General features: G+C 37.7%; 1 protein-coding gene and 1 long non-coding RNA gene across 4 annotated transcripts in view; one reads left to right on the top strand and one right to left on the bottom strand.

Annotated features, from left to right (window-relative positions):
- LOC138007511 (paired amphipathic helix protein Sin3a-like) overlaps positions 1 to 18,659 on the bottom strand; it is a 37,812-nt gene extending 19,153 nt beyond the window's left edge. Inside the window, exons 1-20 of one of the 3 annotated variants that reach the window (XM_068854476.1) lie at positions 18,521 to 18,659; positions 16,630 to 16,877; positions 15,125 to 15,188; positions 13,808 to 13,873; positions 9,134 to 9,240; positions 8,428 to 8,629; positions 7,641 to 7,751; positions 6,505 to 6,558; positions 6,314 to 6,436; positions 6,179 to 6,211; positions 5,949 to 6,050; positions 4,490 to 4,571; positions 3,539 to 3,627; positions 2,987 to 3,073; positions 2,732 to 2,850; positions 2,258 to 2,379; positions 1,769 to 1,961; positions 1,327 to 1,348; positions 1,163 to 1,233; positions 229 to 315 (exon numbers count right to left, since the gene is read on the bottom strand). In XM_068854476.1, the coding sequence (XP_068710577.1) occupies positions 229 to 315; positions 1,163 to 1,233; positions 1,327 to 1,348; positions 1,769 to 1,961; positions 2,258 to 2,379; positions 2,732 to 2,850; positions 2,987 to 3,073; positions 3,539 to 3,627; positions 4,490 to 4,571; positions 5,949 to 6,050; positions 6,179 to 6,211; positions 6,314 to 6,436; positions 6,505 to 6,558; positions 7,641 to 7,751; positions 8,428 to 8,629; positions 9,134 to 9,240; positions 13,808 to 13,873; positions 15,125 to 15,188; positions 16,630 to 16,820 (1,925 nt within the window). In that variant the 5' untranslated portion in view covers positions 16,821 to 16,877; positions 18,521 to 18,659. Of the gene's footprint in view, positions 1 to 228; positions 316 to 1,162; positions 1,234 to 1,326; positions 1,349 to 1,768; positions 1,962 to 2,257; positions 2,380 to 2,731; positions 2,851 to 2,986; positions 3,074 to 3,538; positions 3,628 to 4,489; positions 4,572 to 5,948; positions 6,051 to 6,178; positions 6,212 to 6,313; positions 6,437 to 6,504; positions 6,559 to 7,640; positions 7,752 to 8,427; positions 8,630 to 9,133; positions 9,241 to 13,807; positions 13,874 to 15,124; positions 15,189 to 16,629; positions 16,878 to 18,411 lie in introns of all 3 variants that reach the window. The other 2 variants (XM_068854478.1, XM_068854477.1) reach the window with 2 other exon arrangements.
- Positions 1 to 20,000, top strand: part of LOC138007518 (uncharacterized) — a 318,730-nt gene that overhangs the window by 71,736 nt on the left and 226,994 nt on the right. The window lies entirely within an intron of this gene.

Genomic DNA, 20,000 nt, shown 5'->3' with positions numbered 1-20,000 from the left:
AACAAGACATAATAGAGTCAAAGCAGTCCTTTCAGATTCTTCTTACTCATACAATAGTTCACTCTATACGCAAATACTCTGGCTAGACAAATCTTTCTAAAGGTCTTGGCTGTGAATGTATACTTGTGTTGCTTGGTAGATGCCAAAGTGGGATTACATCTGAAACAGTCCTGGTTTATGTTAATCGATGAGCTATTTTGGAGTAACTAGAAATGTATATCTGATTACCTCTGAATAGCTTTCCTGTGGATGAATTCAGAGGTTCCACCTATACAGCTGTCAAGCCGGAATTTTGCTTGTTCTTCAGCTGGCATTCTAAGGAAAGATTAAAATCAAGTAGTGGTACAATGTATAGTTATCAAAAAGGGATCTTAACTTTTAAAAACTGCGATAATAATAATTATAAGCAAATGAGGCAATCAAGCAAAGCTTGGACTCATTCATGCTGGAGTAACACCATTACTAAATCCAATGTGTGTGAACAGGGTAAGTGCTGGGGTATCCACAGGCTTCCACTGTGGCCAGCTAGCCCCTGGACAGAAAAGCACTACATTGACAGTAATCAAACATAAAGAACATGTTCAAAAATGACAAGTAGTGAAACAGTTGTAACGGTGAATCTAGAATAAAACCACTCAATTTATTTTGACACTGTTTTTCCTATCACAGGATAATATCAGGAAAATGGTTGTATTGCCAACAATTGGAAATACCTTACATGTACCACTTAAATGGCTAACACTTCATTCTAGGCACTCGTGTTGCCGATGGATGAGTGGAAAGAAAAATAATAGTGGGTGGGATGGTGTGGAATGGCATTATAATCAAAACAACTTCTCAAGGTGGTTAATTTCTCATTGCTGTGTGGAAACTGTGATGACACAAACCAAAAGGCATTTGACACCTGAAGAGAAGACTGCTAAACTTTGTTTTACTCTTATTTGACTAAAGAAAGGCAATATATGGTAAACAAAGAGGAGCACAAAACTAATAAACCAAATGAATGCATGTACATGTAGCTTAAATGAAACAACAAGAGTGGACTGTATGACAAAGCATGACACAAAAATGCAATCTTCTACAAGCTTACAACATGTATGTCAATGCACCCTAGGGACAAAGACAAGTCAAACAAACAAGACATTAAGAGTGGGGTATCTACCTTTGAAGCTTTTTCTGTATGGCTTCTAACACTCGGATAGTAGAAAGATTTGATTCCAACACTACATCCAACTAGCAATTGAAAAAGGGCTGGAATTAGTGCCATTTTGCAAAACAGCAAAATAAAGGCAAAAAGCAAAATGACAGGATTTAGTGAGAACACACCTCAAATCTTTCATCTTCACACCTAAAATTAAAAGACAAACCAGAATAAGGTTTTCACAAACCCACAAATCAAATGCTATAACAATAATAATTAGTTGGTAAATTTCAACAGAGCAGACTGACATTCAAATGCCTTCCTGCCCTGATAAAAAAGAGGATGAACAAAATAGCCTTTTTAAGGGGACTTCAACATCAATTTTTCTCTCTCACACTCCTGCATTCTTTACAATACAATTAAAATGCTTGAGATTGTTTACAAATGCAGCCTTAATTATAGCATCTAGGCGTACTGCAAACAACAAAATACCATTTGTTGAAGATATCCACATATGTCATTTCATGGCTGTCTCAACAGCAGCCAGAAAAAGAATACAACAGCTTCAAATTCTCAACTATCCAGAGACACCAAAAGTGAATTCTTCAAAGACTAAGTGAAGTTTACCTAAATATATACTCTTCATATTGAGTTTTTCTTGTCCCAGGAAAAGGAGTGTCTTCTGACCAAGAGGGAAAAGACACCCAGGTGTCATTGAGAACTTCTCTACAAAGAGCTGTACGACCACTGCACTTGGGCTGAGTGTAGCTTTTGGGAAGAGCTCTGTAACTTGTACCATATCTTTTACACGAAGAATAGTCTGTAAAGAGCACATGGCAAAGAGGTTGAAGCAAGAAAAAATCTATACCTATATAGTTGCCAGTTTTCCTTAGCCTGACCCTGCTGTCAAATCGCAGAGACATCAACCTTGCACCAATGGAAACAAATGCACAAGCACTGCATTGTTGCTAAGCCTCAAGTGGTTGGGGTCAGGATTTACAACTTAAATACACTTATAACTAAAATACATTACTACCATGCATAACAGTTTGTTGCATTCTGGTAAGAATAATTCAAGCCCTAATTTAGACACAAAAATTGTCAGCACTGTCATACCGATTTCGAGGTGGTGCAATTCTCCTGATGTTCTTTCTTTGAAGCTTGCCACACTCTCCATGGGAGAGGAGTCCTTGTAACCAAGAAATTCCTTGAACCACTGGAACAGCTCTGGGTATTTTCTGTGACGGAAACATTATTTTCAGTACAAAACATTAAGAACATCAATTTTAGATGTATTTTTCAAGCTCACATTACAAAAGTTATGTTATTTTGTCCATCAAGCTAACATTCTTTTTTTGCACTGAAGAATGCAAAAGCTGGGATATATGCTTTGTGTGCTTTGGGTTAATAACGGAAATTCAATCGTGCAAATCAAGATTGTTTGGTCTTCAAGATAATTAGAAAAAAGAACAAGACCCATGGTGAAAACCTGTGACATGACAACAACAAAGATGGAAGTGCAGAGAAGTAAGATGATAATAAACACATCAAAAATGAACAATTAAAGTCAAGGCAGTTCAATTTACTTACCCAAGGAAGTTAGCTGCTAACTGCACAAGTTCTGCTCTTGATATTACTTCTTGGTTAAACAGGACAAGACAACGAAGGAAATTATTGTAAAGTTCAGCATTTTTAAGAGCTTTTCTCACCTGAATGGATAAAATGTAAAATGAAAGCATCAGAATTTTTTCACTGAAATTTTTTTAGTCAAAATATCTAGCATCCAAGCTTGTGAAGTTTGCTAGTGTTAAATAACAGGATAGACATCCAAAATTCCTCTACTACCTTTTCAAAGAATGCAAACTCTGAGAAGGTTCCAATTTTTTGTGCTTCTGCCAAGGTAACATCTTTGATAGCACTTCTTGATTTCTTCTATGCCAAGAGACAAATAGGAATGCAAAAATAGATCAGGAAAGGGCAAATGGAAGTTTCATTCACATCATAATATACATGTACATTAGCACAATCTGTACACTTCTCTCCTTTTTGAAAAAACTGCAAAATAACTTCATTATCAGCTCTTTCTCATTTCGGTGGGCAATAAGGCAAGAGAATGTGAAGAATTGAATGATCACCCAGGAAACAGGAGTAACTGAACTGGGGTGAAAATGTAAAAAGATAAGAGTACAAGTGACACTATTAGATTTTGTGGTTAATACAGTGTACAAATAGATGTGGGGCCATGTTGGTTTTCCAGTTCAAGAAAACACATTGTGTTTGGGTCATCGACTTAACCATAATCTAAAACTGACTGGATGATGTTGACTTTCAGTTCCAAAATGTACAAAAACTGACAACAATTTCTAGCAGCGAGGGAATCAAAATGAAAATGCCAACCTTAGCTTGAGGATGAGTAGGAGATGACGAAATGCTGTTCGAATTTCTTCGAATCTGGTGTGCAATGCGCTTTGATGAATTTGGACCCACTGAAAACAACAATAACAAAAATGATCTTGATGGGGCTATGTCACGCAAAACGATGTAATTTCATGACACTCAAAATGCTCAAAACGTAGAATCAAACACTGCAACAACCTCTTAAAATTGTTGAACAACATAAAAGAAACACAGCAAAAGGAAAGAGGAGCATGGATGGACACAAATGGACAAGATTGAAACAAATTGCATTTAGGCAATCTTGAAAAAGTCTGCCCAAGGTTTTTCAAGTTTATGGCAAATGGCCTAAATAAAGGCAGTTTTTGCTCAGAATCATTATCTCTGCGATGTAACGATAACTTTATCAGCAAAGGAATTTACATTACCATCACGGGCACCCAATGAGAAAATAATTCTAAACCACTTAAAAACATAGCTTTGTTAAATATAATTATTTTAGTATTTAAACGGTAGATATAGACATATTTTTATCCCCTAAAAATGTTTCATATGTTTGGATTTCCCAGCTGAAAGTCTAGTGATCCGAAAATTATAGGGATCAAAACTTACCTTAAAATTCTAGGTGTCCTTTTTAGGGTAAAAATTCGTTTGAAATCGGCAAGTATACCATTTTTTAGATGTTTGAAAATCCTAGGACAGGCAGGCAAGCAAGAAATTTACAACAAATGATCCGAAAATTCTAGACCTCAAATCATCTTCCAAACAGATATCTTCCGAAAATCGACGTTGGGTGCCCAGGGCTGTACCATTTTCAAGTTTTAAACTTGTGATTAACTAAAGATTTCCTGTAAACACCCTACGATAACATTACATAGCCTCTTCAACTCCAAGTAAGAAGTAACTATTCAACATTGTTATTTGTTTTGCAGGTTAATTGGTTCTTTTGACTACCTGCTGGTTTTTTTGCAGGAGGTGCATATTCATTTCTTGCTGAAGATAAATGAGATTGTAGTTTACTTGATGACAGTAAAGCCTGGAAAGAAAGGATATAGAAGAGAGATATCAATGAATGGCACCACAGCACATTCTGAACTTATAATCAGGCCTTCTGATAGGGTGCGATTAAAAAATGCAAATTGTGCGATTTTTTCAGGGCAGATTGTGCGATTAGAAAGGCCAATTGTGCGATAAATAATGTAAATTATGCGATTTTTTTCTCAGCAATTTTAAGCTTGTTTTATAAGGTTTCAGGTTAAGAAAAACACTTATTTGCTGCCCTAAAGACATTTTGAACACAAAGGAACAGTAATTATGTATCTCAATCGACATTAGTTGGGATAAATTTAAAAAAATGAGGTCTTCTGCACTACCGGTGCACCACGTTAAAAGTTGAAAGGACACAGCGCTAACATGCCAAATGAATGATCAAGGCGCTTGTCAACCACGAACTTCCGAAGATGGTCAATCACAATAGGGCCATACCCCCATTTATACGAGAGAAAATAAGCCACGGCTTTCTCTGGCCGCGGCTTACAGAAGACTCAAATGTTCACGCCGCATAAATGGTACAAAATCTACGTTCACGTCTTTTTCAAGCACAGCTTATATTGACCTGGGAATATATATTCGTATAAATAGTTCCTGTTGCGTATTTTGTACACCATGGCCAGAGTAAGCCGCGGCTTATTTTCTCTCGTATAAAAGGCCCTAATATTACACGACGAGAAAAACATCAGTCCATCGTCCACATGGAGCGTACCTGTGAGGTACTTTCTTGCTCGATCGTGAGCTGTCAGATCGGGCGGAAGGTGGGAACTTACTTCTTCGTCGAAGAAAAAGCGAGCGTTTTCACAACAAACTTATCCATGAGTAAGTTTTTATCAGTTTTCAACGAAAGAAACTACATGTACATTTTGCAGAAAAATATACAACTTCGCTTATTTTTCACAAATCTCTTCTCTCAGAGAAGGCAACTGTGTCATTTCAGTGGTGTGTATACAAGGGCGTGTTTGTGTTGCACCAATAGAAGGAGACTCGTACCAGGTCCCGACACGAAAGATAGAGCCTTGAACTTCGAATGTTTACGAAATCGAAGGTGACAAAGGTTTTTTAGCCTTTTTCCAAGATAAATCATCTTTAAAATGGCATATTTATGCAGGAATTTTTAAGAAACGTGTTGATTTATTTTTCTTTTTATGAATTTTGTGCGTCCTTTTGTGAATTATGCGATTTTTCGTGAATTGTGGGATCGGATGCGATTTGAGGTCGATTGTGCGAAATCGCACCATCGCGTAATATCAGAAGGCCTGTATAATTGAAAACAAAGACATACTATTCTCTTCTCAAGTTTGAAAGCAAAATAAAAGGGACATACAGTAATGCATTTGTACTGATAACACAAAAAACAAACCCCAGGCATTGTTGCAGCACCATTTGCATCAGGAAGGAACTGACTGAATTCTTGAAGCAAATCCTCTTGATTCTGGAACAACTGGGCAACTTGTTTATAAACCTTCAGTGTTGAATAAGTTGAAAATAATAAAGTGGAACTAATGAGCTATATTAAAACCAAAAGGAAAAGTTGATACAGCAGTTTTCAATAAAAACTGTTTGTCCACCAACAAAGGTAAAACTGCATACCTCATTCGCAAGTTTAGCTTCTCTCATATAAATCTAAATGAAAAAAAGAAACAAAAACCTTGAAACGCCAACCAAACCACTCAAATAGTAGGCAAAATCTGATAAACGATCACATGCCTTATAAATGCAATTTACCTCTTGTTCAGAGAGAGGGGTTCCCTGCATGGCAGCCTCCTTGATATTTTTCTGCTCCTTTTGGTATGTGTGAAGAATTTCTAAGAAAGCCTTATAGATGTCAGGCTGTCCTTGGAATCGATTCTAAAAAAACAAAGTTCCAATCAATAGTGTGAAAGGCAACACAAAAAGACATTACTTTTGACCTTTACCTTTATCTTATTAACATAATTAATGGCATGGTTGAACTCCACTGGCTGTTGACCCTGAAAAATAAAAATAATATTGACAAGACTGAAACAAAAATTTCAACCACTATAAGACATCTTAACAACGTTGCCATAAGTTGAGCGACGAACTTTGAAAAAAATCATAACTACTTTAAATCAGGATAAATGTAATAATATTTAGGCAAGGTTAATCTCAAGCCGATACAATATGCAGCCTTTTCATGCCAAATGGGCATGCCTTTACTTTGGGGGTGCCCTGGAATCCAGCAAGGCTTGCTTGTGGATGGCCATGCAATTTTTGCAAATCACTGTGGATTCACTAAGCCCCATCCTTCCAGTCCAGAGGCTACTATAGCTACCGTAGGTCGTGGAGGTGAGTATCTGATCAAGTCAGGGCTCAAAGTTAACGACCAAATGGTTGCACATGCAACTAAATTTTTGTTTGTGCGCCTAAAAAATCATGGGACATCCCACCAACTCGCCTATCCGCGTTGGTTTCCCACCATATTTCAACTCCCCATGTACACGAGGAGACACGACTCCACACTCTTTAAATCCAGCGGTATTCTTGTCCTCATGTAAGAAGTGCTCACATCCCTATGTATATATATCATGTGTATATATCACGAATGATGTAGATCTATAAAGACATGGACATTAGCAGTCATACTGTGTATGTTATCAAGCATCTTGATGCGTTTAAAACTCGATGGAAAGTATTGTGAATCATGATGTATATTTATCTGGAAACTTGATGTAAATATTGCTAAAGAATCTTGATGTAAATATATGTCAGATAATCTTGATACAGGTGTAGCATCCTTTAACATGTAAATATGAGCTTTGATATTTATATGGGAAACTTTGATTTACAGTGTATGTATAACAGTCTTGATGCACATGTACAACCACTTGATTATGTATGTCATTCTTATTGTATAAATAGAACATCTTAATGTTTTGTCCCTTTTTAACAAGCATAGCGGTGGTTCCCGCTTGCAGGTGGCAAGGGATGCCACCCTGTAGAGCCTGGATCATCACAGGTCCCTTCCTGCTAACTCTAATTTAAAGGCACCAGTTCCCAAGCTGATCAATTGGCATTGAGTTTAAAGGTGTACCTGTCCTTGCTGAGCTGTTGGAGACTGTAGAGGCTGTTGTTGTGGTTGTTGGGGTTGTTTTGGCTGAGACTGTTGTTGTTGCTGTCCTTGGTGGCCACTAGACTGATGGGTCTTTTTACAAACCAATAAACGAGAACAGTTATTGTAGAATTTACAAAGAAGTTTGACTACACTGATTGATATGGTCAGAAAGAAGTGTCTGATCAGAAGGCAGGAGTAAAATGCAACATGCAGCATGCCAGGTTCAAAGCTAAGCATACCAGATGACAACTACTTCCAATGATTGAAAAAAATTGACAAGGAAAGTTGTAGGTATATCCCATTTATCGCTAAAAAGTTTTACTTTAAGTCTACTGGAGAAAAGAGATTTTCTGCAACTAAATCAAGCTAGAAATCATGTGCCTAGCATTTGAACTATAATACAAACATTTAGGAGCAATCAGTAAAAGGGGCAGGCATCCACACATTACATTGCAAATGCTAGGTACCACAACTTTCCACTGCATACCAAGCTTAAGCAAAAAAGATGGGAGGTTCATTCAAGGCTGGCCAACAGGTACAACACCAACTTCATGCCACTGCAAATTATTCTTGGTTTGCACTCATGAGATTAGGCGGCCATGTAGGTGTACAAACCAAAAGCAAAATGTCACTTTCGTTTTGCAGAATAATAGAGCCAAATTCCCAAAAGACTTTTTCACTATTATTCAGTACACCAACATGGCTGCCAATGAGGTAAGGTGCAAGTCAAGGATTATGTTGTTATGCTCAACTTAAGTTTACTCACAGGATGCTGATTTTGATTAGGTTGAAGGATGGTTGTGATCTGTGATTGCCCATTTGGAGCTGTGACTGACACAGTTCCTGGGTCACTGGCATGCACTTCAATCTTGTACCCAGGAGGGAGGAATGTATTGAAACCCACAATAAGTTCAGGATGACCCTTGAAGAGCGACGAAACTCTGCTAATGACGCCTGGAGTGTCGATACTGGCAAACAGGACAAAATATGTATGTTATCATGTTAGCTATTTAAATACTTGTGTGTTTTTGGTACAAGCAACTTCTAAAGACTATCACCCTCTCATCATGGGAGAAATGTGTTACAAGTATTAATTTTGGATGTGCAATAAAAATAGTAAATAACAATAGCAGCCACAACAAAATTACTTTGAAAACTTCAGCTAATCCCACCACTTTCTAACAGTATCACAATTCCCTGAAACAGTAAGTACTAAAGGAGGGTACTGGTACATTTACAAGGCAAGAGGACCAGAGATTCTTCGCCTTAAGAAAACTGGTCACAATTCTGGTTTCACCAAAAAATCTCTCCCATAAAGATGTACCTGAGCAAAACAAACCAATGGTTAAAGGGAAATGAATATTTTTTTCCGTACCAAGAGGCAGCACACATACATATAAGAACAAACATATATAGAAGCAGCATGCATAAATATTTTTGTAATATTAGAATATCTGCAAGCTATATTTTACCTTTGAGATTTAAACTCTTTCATGATATCCAGAAAATCATTGTAAACCTGAGGTTGGTTACCAAACTGCAGCTTGACTTGGTCCAAATATGACAGAGCATCTTCAACCTTGATGAAATTAAGATACCGTAAACACCCGGAGATAATCCTCACCTTTTGGCAAAAAATTGTCACTAGAAATCAGGGGGGTGGCTTATCTGTGGGAAAATTTGAAAAAGGCTGCTTCCAGTATACAGTTTTCTATCTTCGTGTCCGATCTAATGCCTGGTTACTACGCTACGAATGTTCAACTCACATTCTTGTTGTAAATTATGCAAAAATCTATGGAAAAACTGTGTTGAATGAAGAAATTTCCTGTCAACAAATACAGTAACGCTCAGAAATATATCAACCGAAAAATGTGCACAAAACATGTATATGTGCGTATAAATATACGTGTATATGCATATATGTTTTGCCATTGTTTTAAAGAATAACCTGGCAGTACTAAAATAGTAGACAACAAAGAACTACATGATAAAGACGCACGTTTGTAAACAGTTGTCATGTTTGGAATACAAAACCCAGGCACAGATGTTTCTTTCATCTTCTGTTGCGAGTCGAATGCAAATTTTGATAGATTGTGGTTTAGGCATTCCCTTCTACTTTTGTTATTAGTTAACCCTTTGACGCCTAAACCAGCCATACTTAGTATTTTACTCTGTCTAACGCCAGACAATTTTACTTGTCAATGGGGAACCCCCAGGAGTCAATGGGTTAAATACCACAATTGATGCCTGCTTTCAAACCTAGCAGTACAAACGCTGGTGACATTGCTCAATAAAGTTAATGCGAGCGAGAAAACTAAAACCGCAATAGTTCACATGTGTTGAAGACTTGTCAGCGCATGTTGAGGGACTTAGCACTTAAAAGTTCATAGACCTTTTGGGAAGCGTATTCAGAAATATTCGGTTAGAAATCCGCTAAATGATATGTGCATTTAAATGCCGCACTTAAGAAACATTTTCCTTTTCGTTCTGAAACGAAACATTGAATTGCGTTTGCTTGTTATCCACTTAATTCACAAGGCGAAGCAACTCCCAAGTTTGTAACATGATGGCTTTGCAATAATTTATGTAAATTTTCTGTTTATATCGGCTTGTAGCTTTTTTCAGATCCAAAAGGTCTTTGTTTCACACATTAATGCAACAATAGAGGAAATTTATGGTACTGAATAAGAAAGGCAAATTAGATGCACATGTATATTTATTCAAGTGCGTATGTTTATGTGCATGTGTGTGTATAAACTGCCTATGTGCAGTTAACGTACATCTGAGGGGTACTGAACCGGAAAAAGATCAATGATATGTCAGAGTTGGTAGAAATGATGTTCATTATATTAAAGTGCTAAAATTGTGGGTAAGACTTTGAAGTATTGCTGGTTTTCACTCACGTGATCAACAGCCATGTTTTTCAACGAAAACAAAAGGAAGCGTTTGCATAATAATAGAGTTAAATTCCCGGAGGATTTGGTCGGGGCACCAACATGGCCGCCTTTTCTTTGTTTTGGGCACCAACATGGCGGTCGTGACGTCATGTGAAAACCGAGAATTTTCTGTTTCGATGCCAATAGTGAGTTTACATTCAATGCTCAAGGAAGCATCTATCTACTGAATCAATGAAGAAGTTAGTACATGCTCTAGTTACTGGTAGAATTGACTATTGCAATAGTTTATTATGTGGTTTGCCGCAAACACAGTTGTCTTAGTTACAGCATGTCCAAAACACAGCCGCGCACCTAATCCTGCTTTGATCACATATCAACTGTGTTTTTCAGGCTTCACTGGCTGCCAGTACAATACAGAATTAGATTAAAAAGATACTACAGTTGAACCTCGATTATGCGGACTTGTTGGGACTAGACTAAATAGGCCGGATAATCGAGGATCCAGGTAATTGAGAATATGAACATTAACAAGTCCTGAACAAAAACTGATTAACTTAAGAAAGCAACATTTAATTGACAAATTGGTTCCTCTTTCACCTTTCTCTAATCGCAAATTTATAGACTGTTTATCTTTTATTGAAAGAATGGATCGCTTATGCTTCAAGGACATGATGATCGTGAATAAACATTCGTGACACAGAGCAGCTTGTTTATTTTGCATACCACAGCGAATGAGCCAATAGAGCCTGACATTTCACTTAGCAACAAAGCAACTCACAGCCAATCAGAAATCACTTGAAAGTTCTTCACTAGTTACAACCGGTGCCAGCTGGCGACTTATGGGGAAAATTTGGTTGCCAGATCATAAATTTTGGTCGCCAACTTTGCATGCAAGGAAAGCCATAATTCTTAAAAAGCACAAAAAAAACAGAACGAGAAAGACCTCTAAAGCCATTGCTGTTTTCGGCTTTGTCTTTAGTTTGGTGATGGTGTTCTAAGGTTATTTGAAATGGAGCGAAGCACAGTCCGTGTTTTCCATAGCAAAGCAAACATGGGTCCTTTATCCTTGCTTTTCACCTCTTCAAAACGTAGTTCTTTATTCTCCTACAGCTCTACAGCTTGCATGGCAAGCAACTTACCTTTATGGCAAGTAAACGCAATACTACAAATGCTCGGCCTAGGCCCCCACACAACCACAATGGTCGTACCAGTCTCCGACTGAGATAAAATAAAAGGAGTGGCTCGTATACGGTTTCAGTAGCCTCTAGAATCAGAGGAACTTGGTTTCTTCATGTACTTTTCTACCGATATTTATCTCCATTTATTAATCACCTTGTGCAGTCAATTTTGCAGGTGTTTGCTTTCTAACAGAGGGGACAAGTTCTCTAACCCACTTTTTGTTAAGGGTACAGGTTCCTTTTTGAAGGTTCCATGCAAATTTCAAATATGTGACGTCCAGGTTCATCATATCAATATATTATCAATATCAAGTTAGTTCCGAGGAAGTCCTTCGGTAATATGGCTAAATCTACGTTTTCAGCATTTACAACTGACGATGGATTTAAATTTTCAATTAACCTTCTTGCTCAAATATTCTTCTTCCGGGCACAAAATTCACCTAACTGGCAAGAAGCATACGGTGTTTAAGTATGCTCACAATCCCATGAAGCCACTAAAACAATATGGCGCCTAGTAAACGTGGTGATCGAAGTATCGAAATACATTTGTGCTATTAATTAACAGTGTGAGAAACCCATTTTCTTGTAGTATTTATACATTATTTTAATGGGGAAAGAAAGGTGAGTCGTGTTCTGGCTACCAGTTCTGAACAATTTCATCATATATAGATTCAAATACAAAGGTTGTCTAGTGTTTATCCTGGGTTATCAAACAAAACGTGATTTGCCAGCTGGTGACCAGTTCTGAAAATCTAGTTGCCAGCACTCAATTTTTGGTTGCATTGGCGACCAGTGAGTCGCAATTTCAAGCCCTGGCCCACAGGTATAACGCTTGCTCCTCGTTAACTACCGTATTTACCTGTGTATAAGTCGACCTTTTATGGCCTCAAAAGAAGCTCCAAAAATCGCCATCGACTTATACACGGGTCAAAGATTTTGAGCCAAGTTCCAGCTAAGTAATTTATTCAAAATTAACATAATAATGTTGTCTTGGGCATAACGAATGTAGTGGACAAAAGCCGACAAAAGACTTCAAAATGAATTTAAGCAATTTCAGTTGAAACGAAAAAGGATTTGTCCAACTCTAAATGTTGAAGATACTCACAAGCACAAATATGAAATAGACACTGGAAATTTTCGTTTTCCAAAGGTGGAAAGCTCTAAAAGGCATTTCTGTCTCTTCAAATTAAACGTGTTCGTTCAACGGCTTAGTAACCTGGCACCATACCTCGTGTTTGCGTGTAGGCATCATCACTTGTGTTGCGTGAAAATGCTGGTTGGTAATGATTGTTTTTTATTCTTTATACAAACCTGGCTGATTTAAATGCTTTTGCAAACTTCGTATTGTTTGGTTTATGAGTTTTGTTTTGTTTGTCATGTGAGAAATTATAAGTCAAGGACCAATTAAACCTTGCATATTTTTGCATCGTTCGTTCAAAGCCCATTATCCTTGAAAGACAAAACAGGTTAGTTTGAGGTTTACATGTTCGATTTTCTGAGAACTTTTTCGAAACTCAAGGACAAAATGCCCGCACATACAACAACTGCTGAACCACAAAACTATTAAGCGCTTGAGGCCCTGATTTTTTTGCACATCCACATTTCCAGAAATCGAAGAATACAAGATTAGTCAAAGAAAAAGAAATTACGAAATTGCTTTTTTTGCCATCAAAAATGAGGGGTCGACTTATACACAGGTAAATACGGTAGGTTAAATTGTTTTTCACTACATATAAATTATATTCATGTAACCTGCACAATATGAATATAAATTATTATTATTATCATTTATTATGAACAGTGGATGAAGACTTCTCAAGACTCAACTTTGGATTTCTTTTGATTTCTTTGAAAACAACGTTCTTCCAAAATTTGAGCTGCTTAATTCACGGTGCAGTTTATCTGTGGGTGTTTACAATATTATTAGACAACCAGGGTGTACATTTCACATTGTTCCAGACCATTAAAAATCTTCTAGATGCAAGGAGGGGGTTAGGCTTGAATGGGTTAAGCTTTGTCATCCTACAAAGCTGGGACATTATGCAAACAAAAACGTAAGTTCAGTAATTACCTTTAATCTTTGAAATTGCTGTTGCTGTCCCTGAGCCTGTGCCTGTGCATGAACCTGACCCTGGCCCTGTAAAAAAAAAAAATTAATATACTTTCTCTTCTTGACAAAATAAATGTGTAAATAGGTAAGGATTCATATATCTCCTCGAAAGCTTCACTTTAATGGTTCTATGACCCAAGCTGCAAATAAGCGCAGGTCATCGGACATTTGTCCAGTAAATTTGAGGTTTTCACTGGCAAACGATCAGTCTGACCGGACAGGCTGACCAGGGTCTTCTGTTACAATGTGAAATAAGAACACATACTTTAACTCAAGAAAGCCAAATGTGAAGGCGGCATTTTAATACTGTAACATGGCCGTAAAGCACAATGGCTAAGTTTCATTTTGATTTGTTCTCATTTGCACCTTGCGTTTCACGTTGTCTTCTGAATAACCCTACGCCGAAAATGTAAACATTCCTGTGCATATTTATGCAGTTTAGATTTCCAAATTTGTGCAAGGTGACACATTTCAGGATTTGCGGAAATGTATTTTGTTCAACAAGAATGACAAAAAAATAAGCAACAACATAAGAATAGAATGGCAAAATGAAAGCAACAATATTGTCAAAACAGCACTGGGCAGTGCACACATGTTTTGCTCATTTTCACTGTCACGAAACAAAAAAACAAATTCGAAAACGTTCAATAAAAGAAGCCAACAACTCGAAATGTTGTAAAGACAAATATATAAACCACCTCTCCAATTCTCAGGTCTGTGCAGTACATAGTTTCTGAGTTATTAATTTGCCTAAGCGTTTCACACAATGCCGGCATGTTGGCGGACCGTCCTTGGTCCACCAATATGGCGGCCAGTAATCAACGAAAACACCTGGAGTTTGCTTTGCCCCAAAAGCGCTTTCTTTCGCTCATGAGATAAAATAATGGTGTATGAACACATCTCACTATGTACTTGAAATGTTGAAAATTCTGAAAATCATAGGAAGAGTAAGTATCATGGTGTCAAGCAACATGACAATTTGGAAATTCAAAATGATGTATATTCAAAACAAAAGACATTAGGGAACTGGAAAAAAGATTTATTGCTACTGGTAGCTCATCTTCAACCCTCGTTTAGATAAAAATTCAGAAGCCCTCTTGATTTTCATTTTGCAACATGATGATGTCACTGTGGAAATCATCTAGATGCCAATTTTTATTTTGCTCAAATTACAATATCAAAAATGTATGCATATACAGCTCAGAGCTGTATAATGTATATAATATGCAATAACAAAAACCAAACAGTACATTTTGTACATTGTAGGTGTTAGCTAACCTGATGATGCCCTGAGGACGGGTTCTGTACATGAGAGTGTGCCTGTGGATTTGGTGATTGAACTCTAAAGATAAAGAGGGTAGTAAACACCTACATCAGTCACAAGCTTGGCATGATTCTTTGAATACTACTAGACCTTGTGGACGGTTCCACAGGACTGAGAATTGTTAGCTTACTTTCAAGGTTGTTGCACTTTTTTCCTTTCTTTTGTACAAAGAGAGGAAAAACTTTGATCATAGGCAGCCATTCTAATAAAGAAATGTGATGCAGAATTGAGAAAGACTTCCCAAGAAATATGGTAGTTGATGAAACATAGAGTGCATTGTCATTACAAGTGGAACAGAATCAATTGACTAGACCCATATCTGCATGAACTCTGGTTTTCCCAATGTCATGGATCGTAAAATGACAAAGAAAAAGAAATACAGTGGAGATGTCATCTAGAGTATTATTGAATATTTAGGTTAGAGTGATGGCAATGAGTGATGGCAAAGATTCTCATTATGTTCATTCACAAATGTTTGCCCATAAAGTGATCTCTTGTAAAGTTTGCACACCGACCCATTACTGAAGCAAATGTGAAATCAAAATCCTTTTGCCTGCTGTTAATTGTTTTAGTTTTTCCCAATAATCTTATCTCAAATAGCTTTTGCTGTTTTCCACACTATTTCCAGCTTCAAACCAGTAGTCACAAGCATGCTTAGCATTGGAATTTCATCCTCTGCAATACACCTTATTCCACAACAGCTACCATTTTAGTATTCTCTTGTTTATTTACAAATTTGCCCTTGTTGCCTCGTTCAGAGTAACATATTCTTTTGAATTTTACGTCCAAGAACGAAGCAAGAACGGCTAATTGCAAGCAAACAAATGAATATTGCTATTTTCTGTGGTTCACAGATAAGCAGAAAATTACTGTTTTCACGGTTCACTAAACAAGTGACAGTTACCATGGTAACGAGGCTAGTTCGTCGACAGTTAGGAGCACATGGTTTTGACAGTTCCATTCTAGTCTGGCGCTGCTCCCGCAGTCAAATTTTTATCTTTTTAGTCTCATTACTTTTAAACTTGTGTTTTGTATATATAATAAGCTGTGTTTACAAGCTGAAAATTAAAGCGAGTGAGTAACTGATGTAACTTTTCCCTAGCTCCAACCCTCTGACGTCCAATCCGTCAGTTTGGAATGTGAGTAATAATGTACTGTGACATCCACAACTTATACTCAAAGTAAACAGCCTTTGGATACAAATAAAAGCTTAAAATTTTACCAGACAAGCGTTAAGCAATCATACTTTCAAAATCTGAAGCAAAAAGGGAAGTGATCTTTAGATCAAAGTAGCACATTAATTATAATTACATTTGAACTTAACAGTAGTAATGGAACCATTACCTTCGTTAAGTCTAAAGAGACGAGAACTATTTTAGAAAATGCTTGCTTTCACTCATCTGTGCAATGACAACCCAAAGAAAAGTTTATCAGTTGATACCAGATCAGAGGTACTTACTGAAACCCTGGAGCCGCTGCCATCTGAGCAGCAGCAGGAAATTGCGTAAGCCCACTCAACCCATCCTGTTGAAGCTGTTCATAATTGGTCGTCATGCCAACAGGGGCTGGGGCAAGAACAGGGGGAGGGCGGAAACTCTGCCTGTTTTGACCATATACGCCATCGTGGTCTTCAGGACGGACCCTCTTCATATCTTGCTACACAGCCTCATTCAAACCGTCTGTTATGGCTGAGCCCTTGGCAAAAATCTAAATGAAGAGTGTCATAATGAAACTAAGCTCTTAACAACTGATGAAAGCAATTTAGGCAGTCCTAAACCAAGACAGCCCATTCAGATCTGATAAATCAGTTGACTCAGATTTGAGAAATTTGTCCAACTGCTGGTCATTTAGTGACAGGAAACCCTCAGTTTGACTGACATCACGACCCCACGATAAGAATGGGAGTGAAGTATCCCCAATCATGTTGTTGACAGTCACAAGGCAACAATAATTAACCTTCAGTGTAAACCTTTTACACTCCAAAGTACCCTTTTAAATGTCTTAAGGAGAAAGCTCCTCATAATTCAAAGGCATTAACAAATATGCTGCACCAAAATAATGATATGATAATAAAAGTGGCCACTTCTGTTGAGAAAAAGATCGCGAGCAATGTTGATTACATCTTTGTGATGTAACGGTTGAAATTTAACACAATCATGTCACACATGTTTTTTTCTACGTTGCGTCATAAAACCGGTTTGTACTCTCAGCCAAGACAGAAATTTCAAACCTATGGATCACACCAAACAAACTAAAAAAAGTTTGATTTGTGAAGCGAAGTGTTCGTAAGTTCGTCGGAAAGTTGAAAACTAATTTCCAGCTTAAAAGGTGTTGCAGTTCACATGCAAAGAGGAAACGCTTCAAGAGACTTATGACAGGACACACATTTTTGTAACCCTAAAGCAAAGAAAATTTCTCATGAAATTTGCTGTGAGAAACACATAAAACATAATCGGCTTGAATAACGAAAAGAAATTCACTGTAATAAACAACCGCTGTTGGACGGTCGTCGTTCGTTGTCGACAGAAGGTAAAAAGTTTAGTTATCACTCTAGAGATACAAAACAGAAAAGTGAATGCAACATAGCGTAGAGCAATATTTAATACAATGATTGCTTGAGCGTCGTAGAGATAAAAGATGACACGACAAGACTTGTTCTGTGACTCGAAACACCCACACAAAATTTCAACTTCCGACTTGCTTCGAGCCGAACAGAGCAAAACAAAATTGTTAAAATCTGGCTAGATATGTGAAATTGCAAGGACAAAAAGCTTAACTCATTTTGCAACAACAGCAGAACAAACTTTTCACTGCAAAAGTAGCGTCCCAAAAGACTTCGTAAATGCATAAACACAAAATCTATATTTACCGCCGACAGGAAATGGAAATTTCGAGCGTCGAGAAGATCGATCAGCGCTTATGCAAGTTTTCAGGCTATGGAACGCCATAAAATAGAGAGGCTTCCAGAAGAGAGGCTAACTGATGACTGGAGAAACCCCTAAATAAAATCTAATTACAACGATTTGAAAAGAACGCAAAGGAACCGAAATTCTTTTCCCTCCATGTAATAAATATACAGCACACTCCCACACATTCAACTCGTAAACACTGATAGTCTACTGATGTTTGTGGTCTTTCCCAAGACATTAAGTTATTCCCTCGGAACATGGGTTACGTGCATAACAGTTTCGCTTCAATTATCACAAAGTAAAAACTTAAGAATTAACTGGTAGTCTCTTACCATACCCGAACTGCTGTGCACAGATATAATAGCGGAGACTCGAGTGAAAGGCGACAGATTCATGAAGCAACAAATCAGTACATCACAAAAATAAGGCTGTCAGACTTACAGTCAAAGAGTTCCCAAACACAATTACGGGAATTTCAAGTTTCAAACCAAAGGATGGTGGATAATTTTGAGGATTATGCAGAAACTCGACAGTAACCCTTCCTTGACTTTCCTTTGCCAAATTGCGAACAGTTCGCGATCAGTTGACGTCACACACTCCACACAAGAAACCAATCAGATGATGTTATTTTGGATTCAAAATATTCCCGCCGAGTTGACATGTGACTCTAAAAGGACCGCCTACTTTTCTTCCCTCTTCCTCTTCCGGTAAGCTGATAATATACTCCAGGGGATTTTTATATCGTCGCTTTTCACAGGCTGTCTTTTTGTCGCAGTGAACGAAAACAGCAGAGGTAAAGACAGTCGGAAAAGACGAAAAAACTCAAAGCGACAAGACTGGAAATGGTGTTAAAACCTGTTAGCATATATAGAGTATCAGGTCTTTCGTGATACTCTCTCCCTCCCCACTTGGAAATGCTACCGGTGCATGTGTTAGCGGGGCACAGTTACCTGTACCCATGATCTCTCTCCTGCACATATCCGGGACAAAATCAAATCGGCGAGGTCGGCTAGTTCGGTTCGTTGATTCATTTTCGTCACATGGCACTGCGGATCCTGGTTTCCCGCTAACAGAACTAGAAACTTCATGACTCGTTAACATCCATTTATTAGACAGCACTTGTTGAAAACTAGAGGAATTAACAATAATTACTGTTCATCTCCGGTTTTGATGACCAGCCCGAAATTCCCGAAAGATTCTAGGGATCTGACAAAGTGAACAGAAACGCGGGCACATGTCACGAAGTAACGATTCATAACAGTATAGAGGCCACAAAGGAGGAAGTGAATATATGGTCAATTAAATAATAAGGGTGTGTACAAGCGGTAAGGTGTAAGTGGTATTTTGTCATTTTTGTGTCAACGAACAAGAGAACATAATTTTGGCGATTCAATCCTTATGTCCCTCTGATACCTATTTTCACTCTAATTTTAGATTTCGCGCGTAGAGATTGTACTGAGACACCATGTAGTCCACCAGTAATCAACGAAAATATCTGTAGTTCCCTTTGAGGTGAAAGCTCTTACTTTGCGCCCATGAGAATGAACGCATCTCCTAATGTATTTGAAACCCTTAAACTCCTGAGATTCATAAGGATAGAATTTTTTTCCGACCATATAGTTTTGTATCATAAAACGGCGGTACACGGTATTTTAGTGAACCGTAAATTGCTTTTTTTTATTTTCCGTGAAATGTGAAATGGCCTTTTTTTTCCCTCGTGAGACGTGATTTTGTCATTTAACAGGGGCACCCAACGTCAATTTTCGGAAAATATCTGTTCGGAAGACGATTTGAGATCTAGAATTTTCGGAAAATTTGTTGTAAAATTTCTTGCTTGCCTGCCTCTCCTAGGATTTTCGAACATCTGAAAAATGGTATAATTGCTCATTTTAAAAGGATTTTTACCCTAAAAAGGTCACCT

Source organism: Montipora foliosa, chromosome 6 (genome assembly GCF_036669935.1).
Source record: "Montipora foliosa isolate CH-2021 chromosome 6, ASM3666993v2, whole genome shotgun sequence".
In the NCBI taxonomy this organism is placed as follows: Eukaryota; Metazoa; Cnidaria; class Anthozoa; order Scleractinia; family Acroporidae; genus Montipora; species Montipora foliosa.
This window is presented reverse-complemented; position numbering and strand designations above follow the sequence as displayed.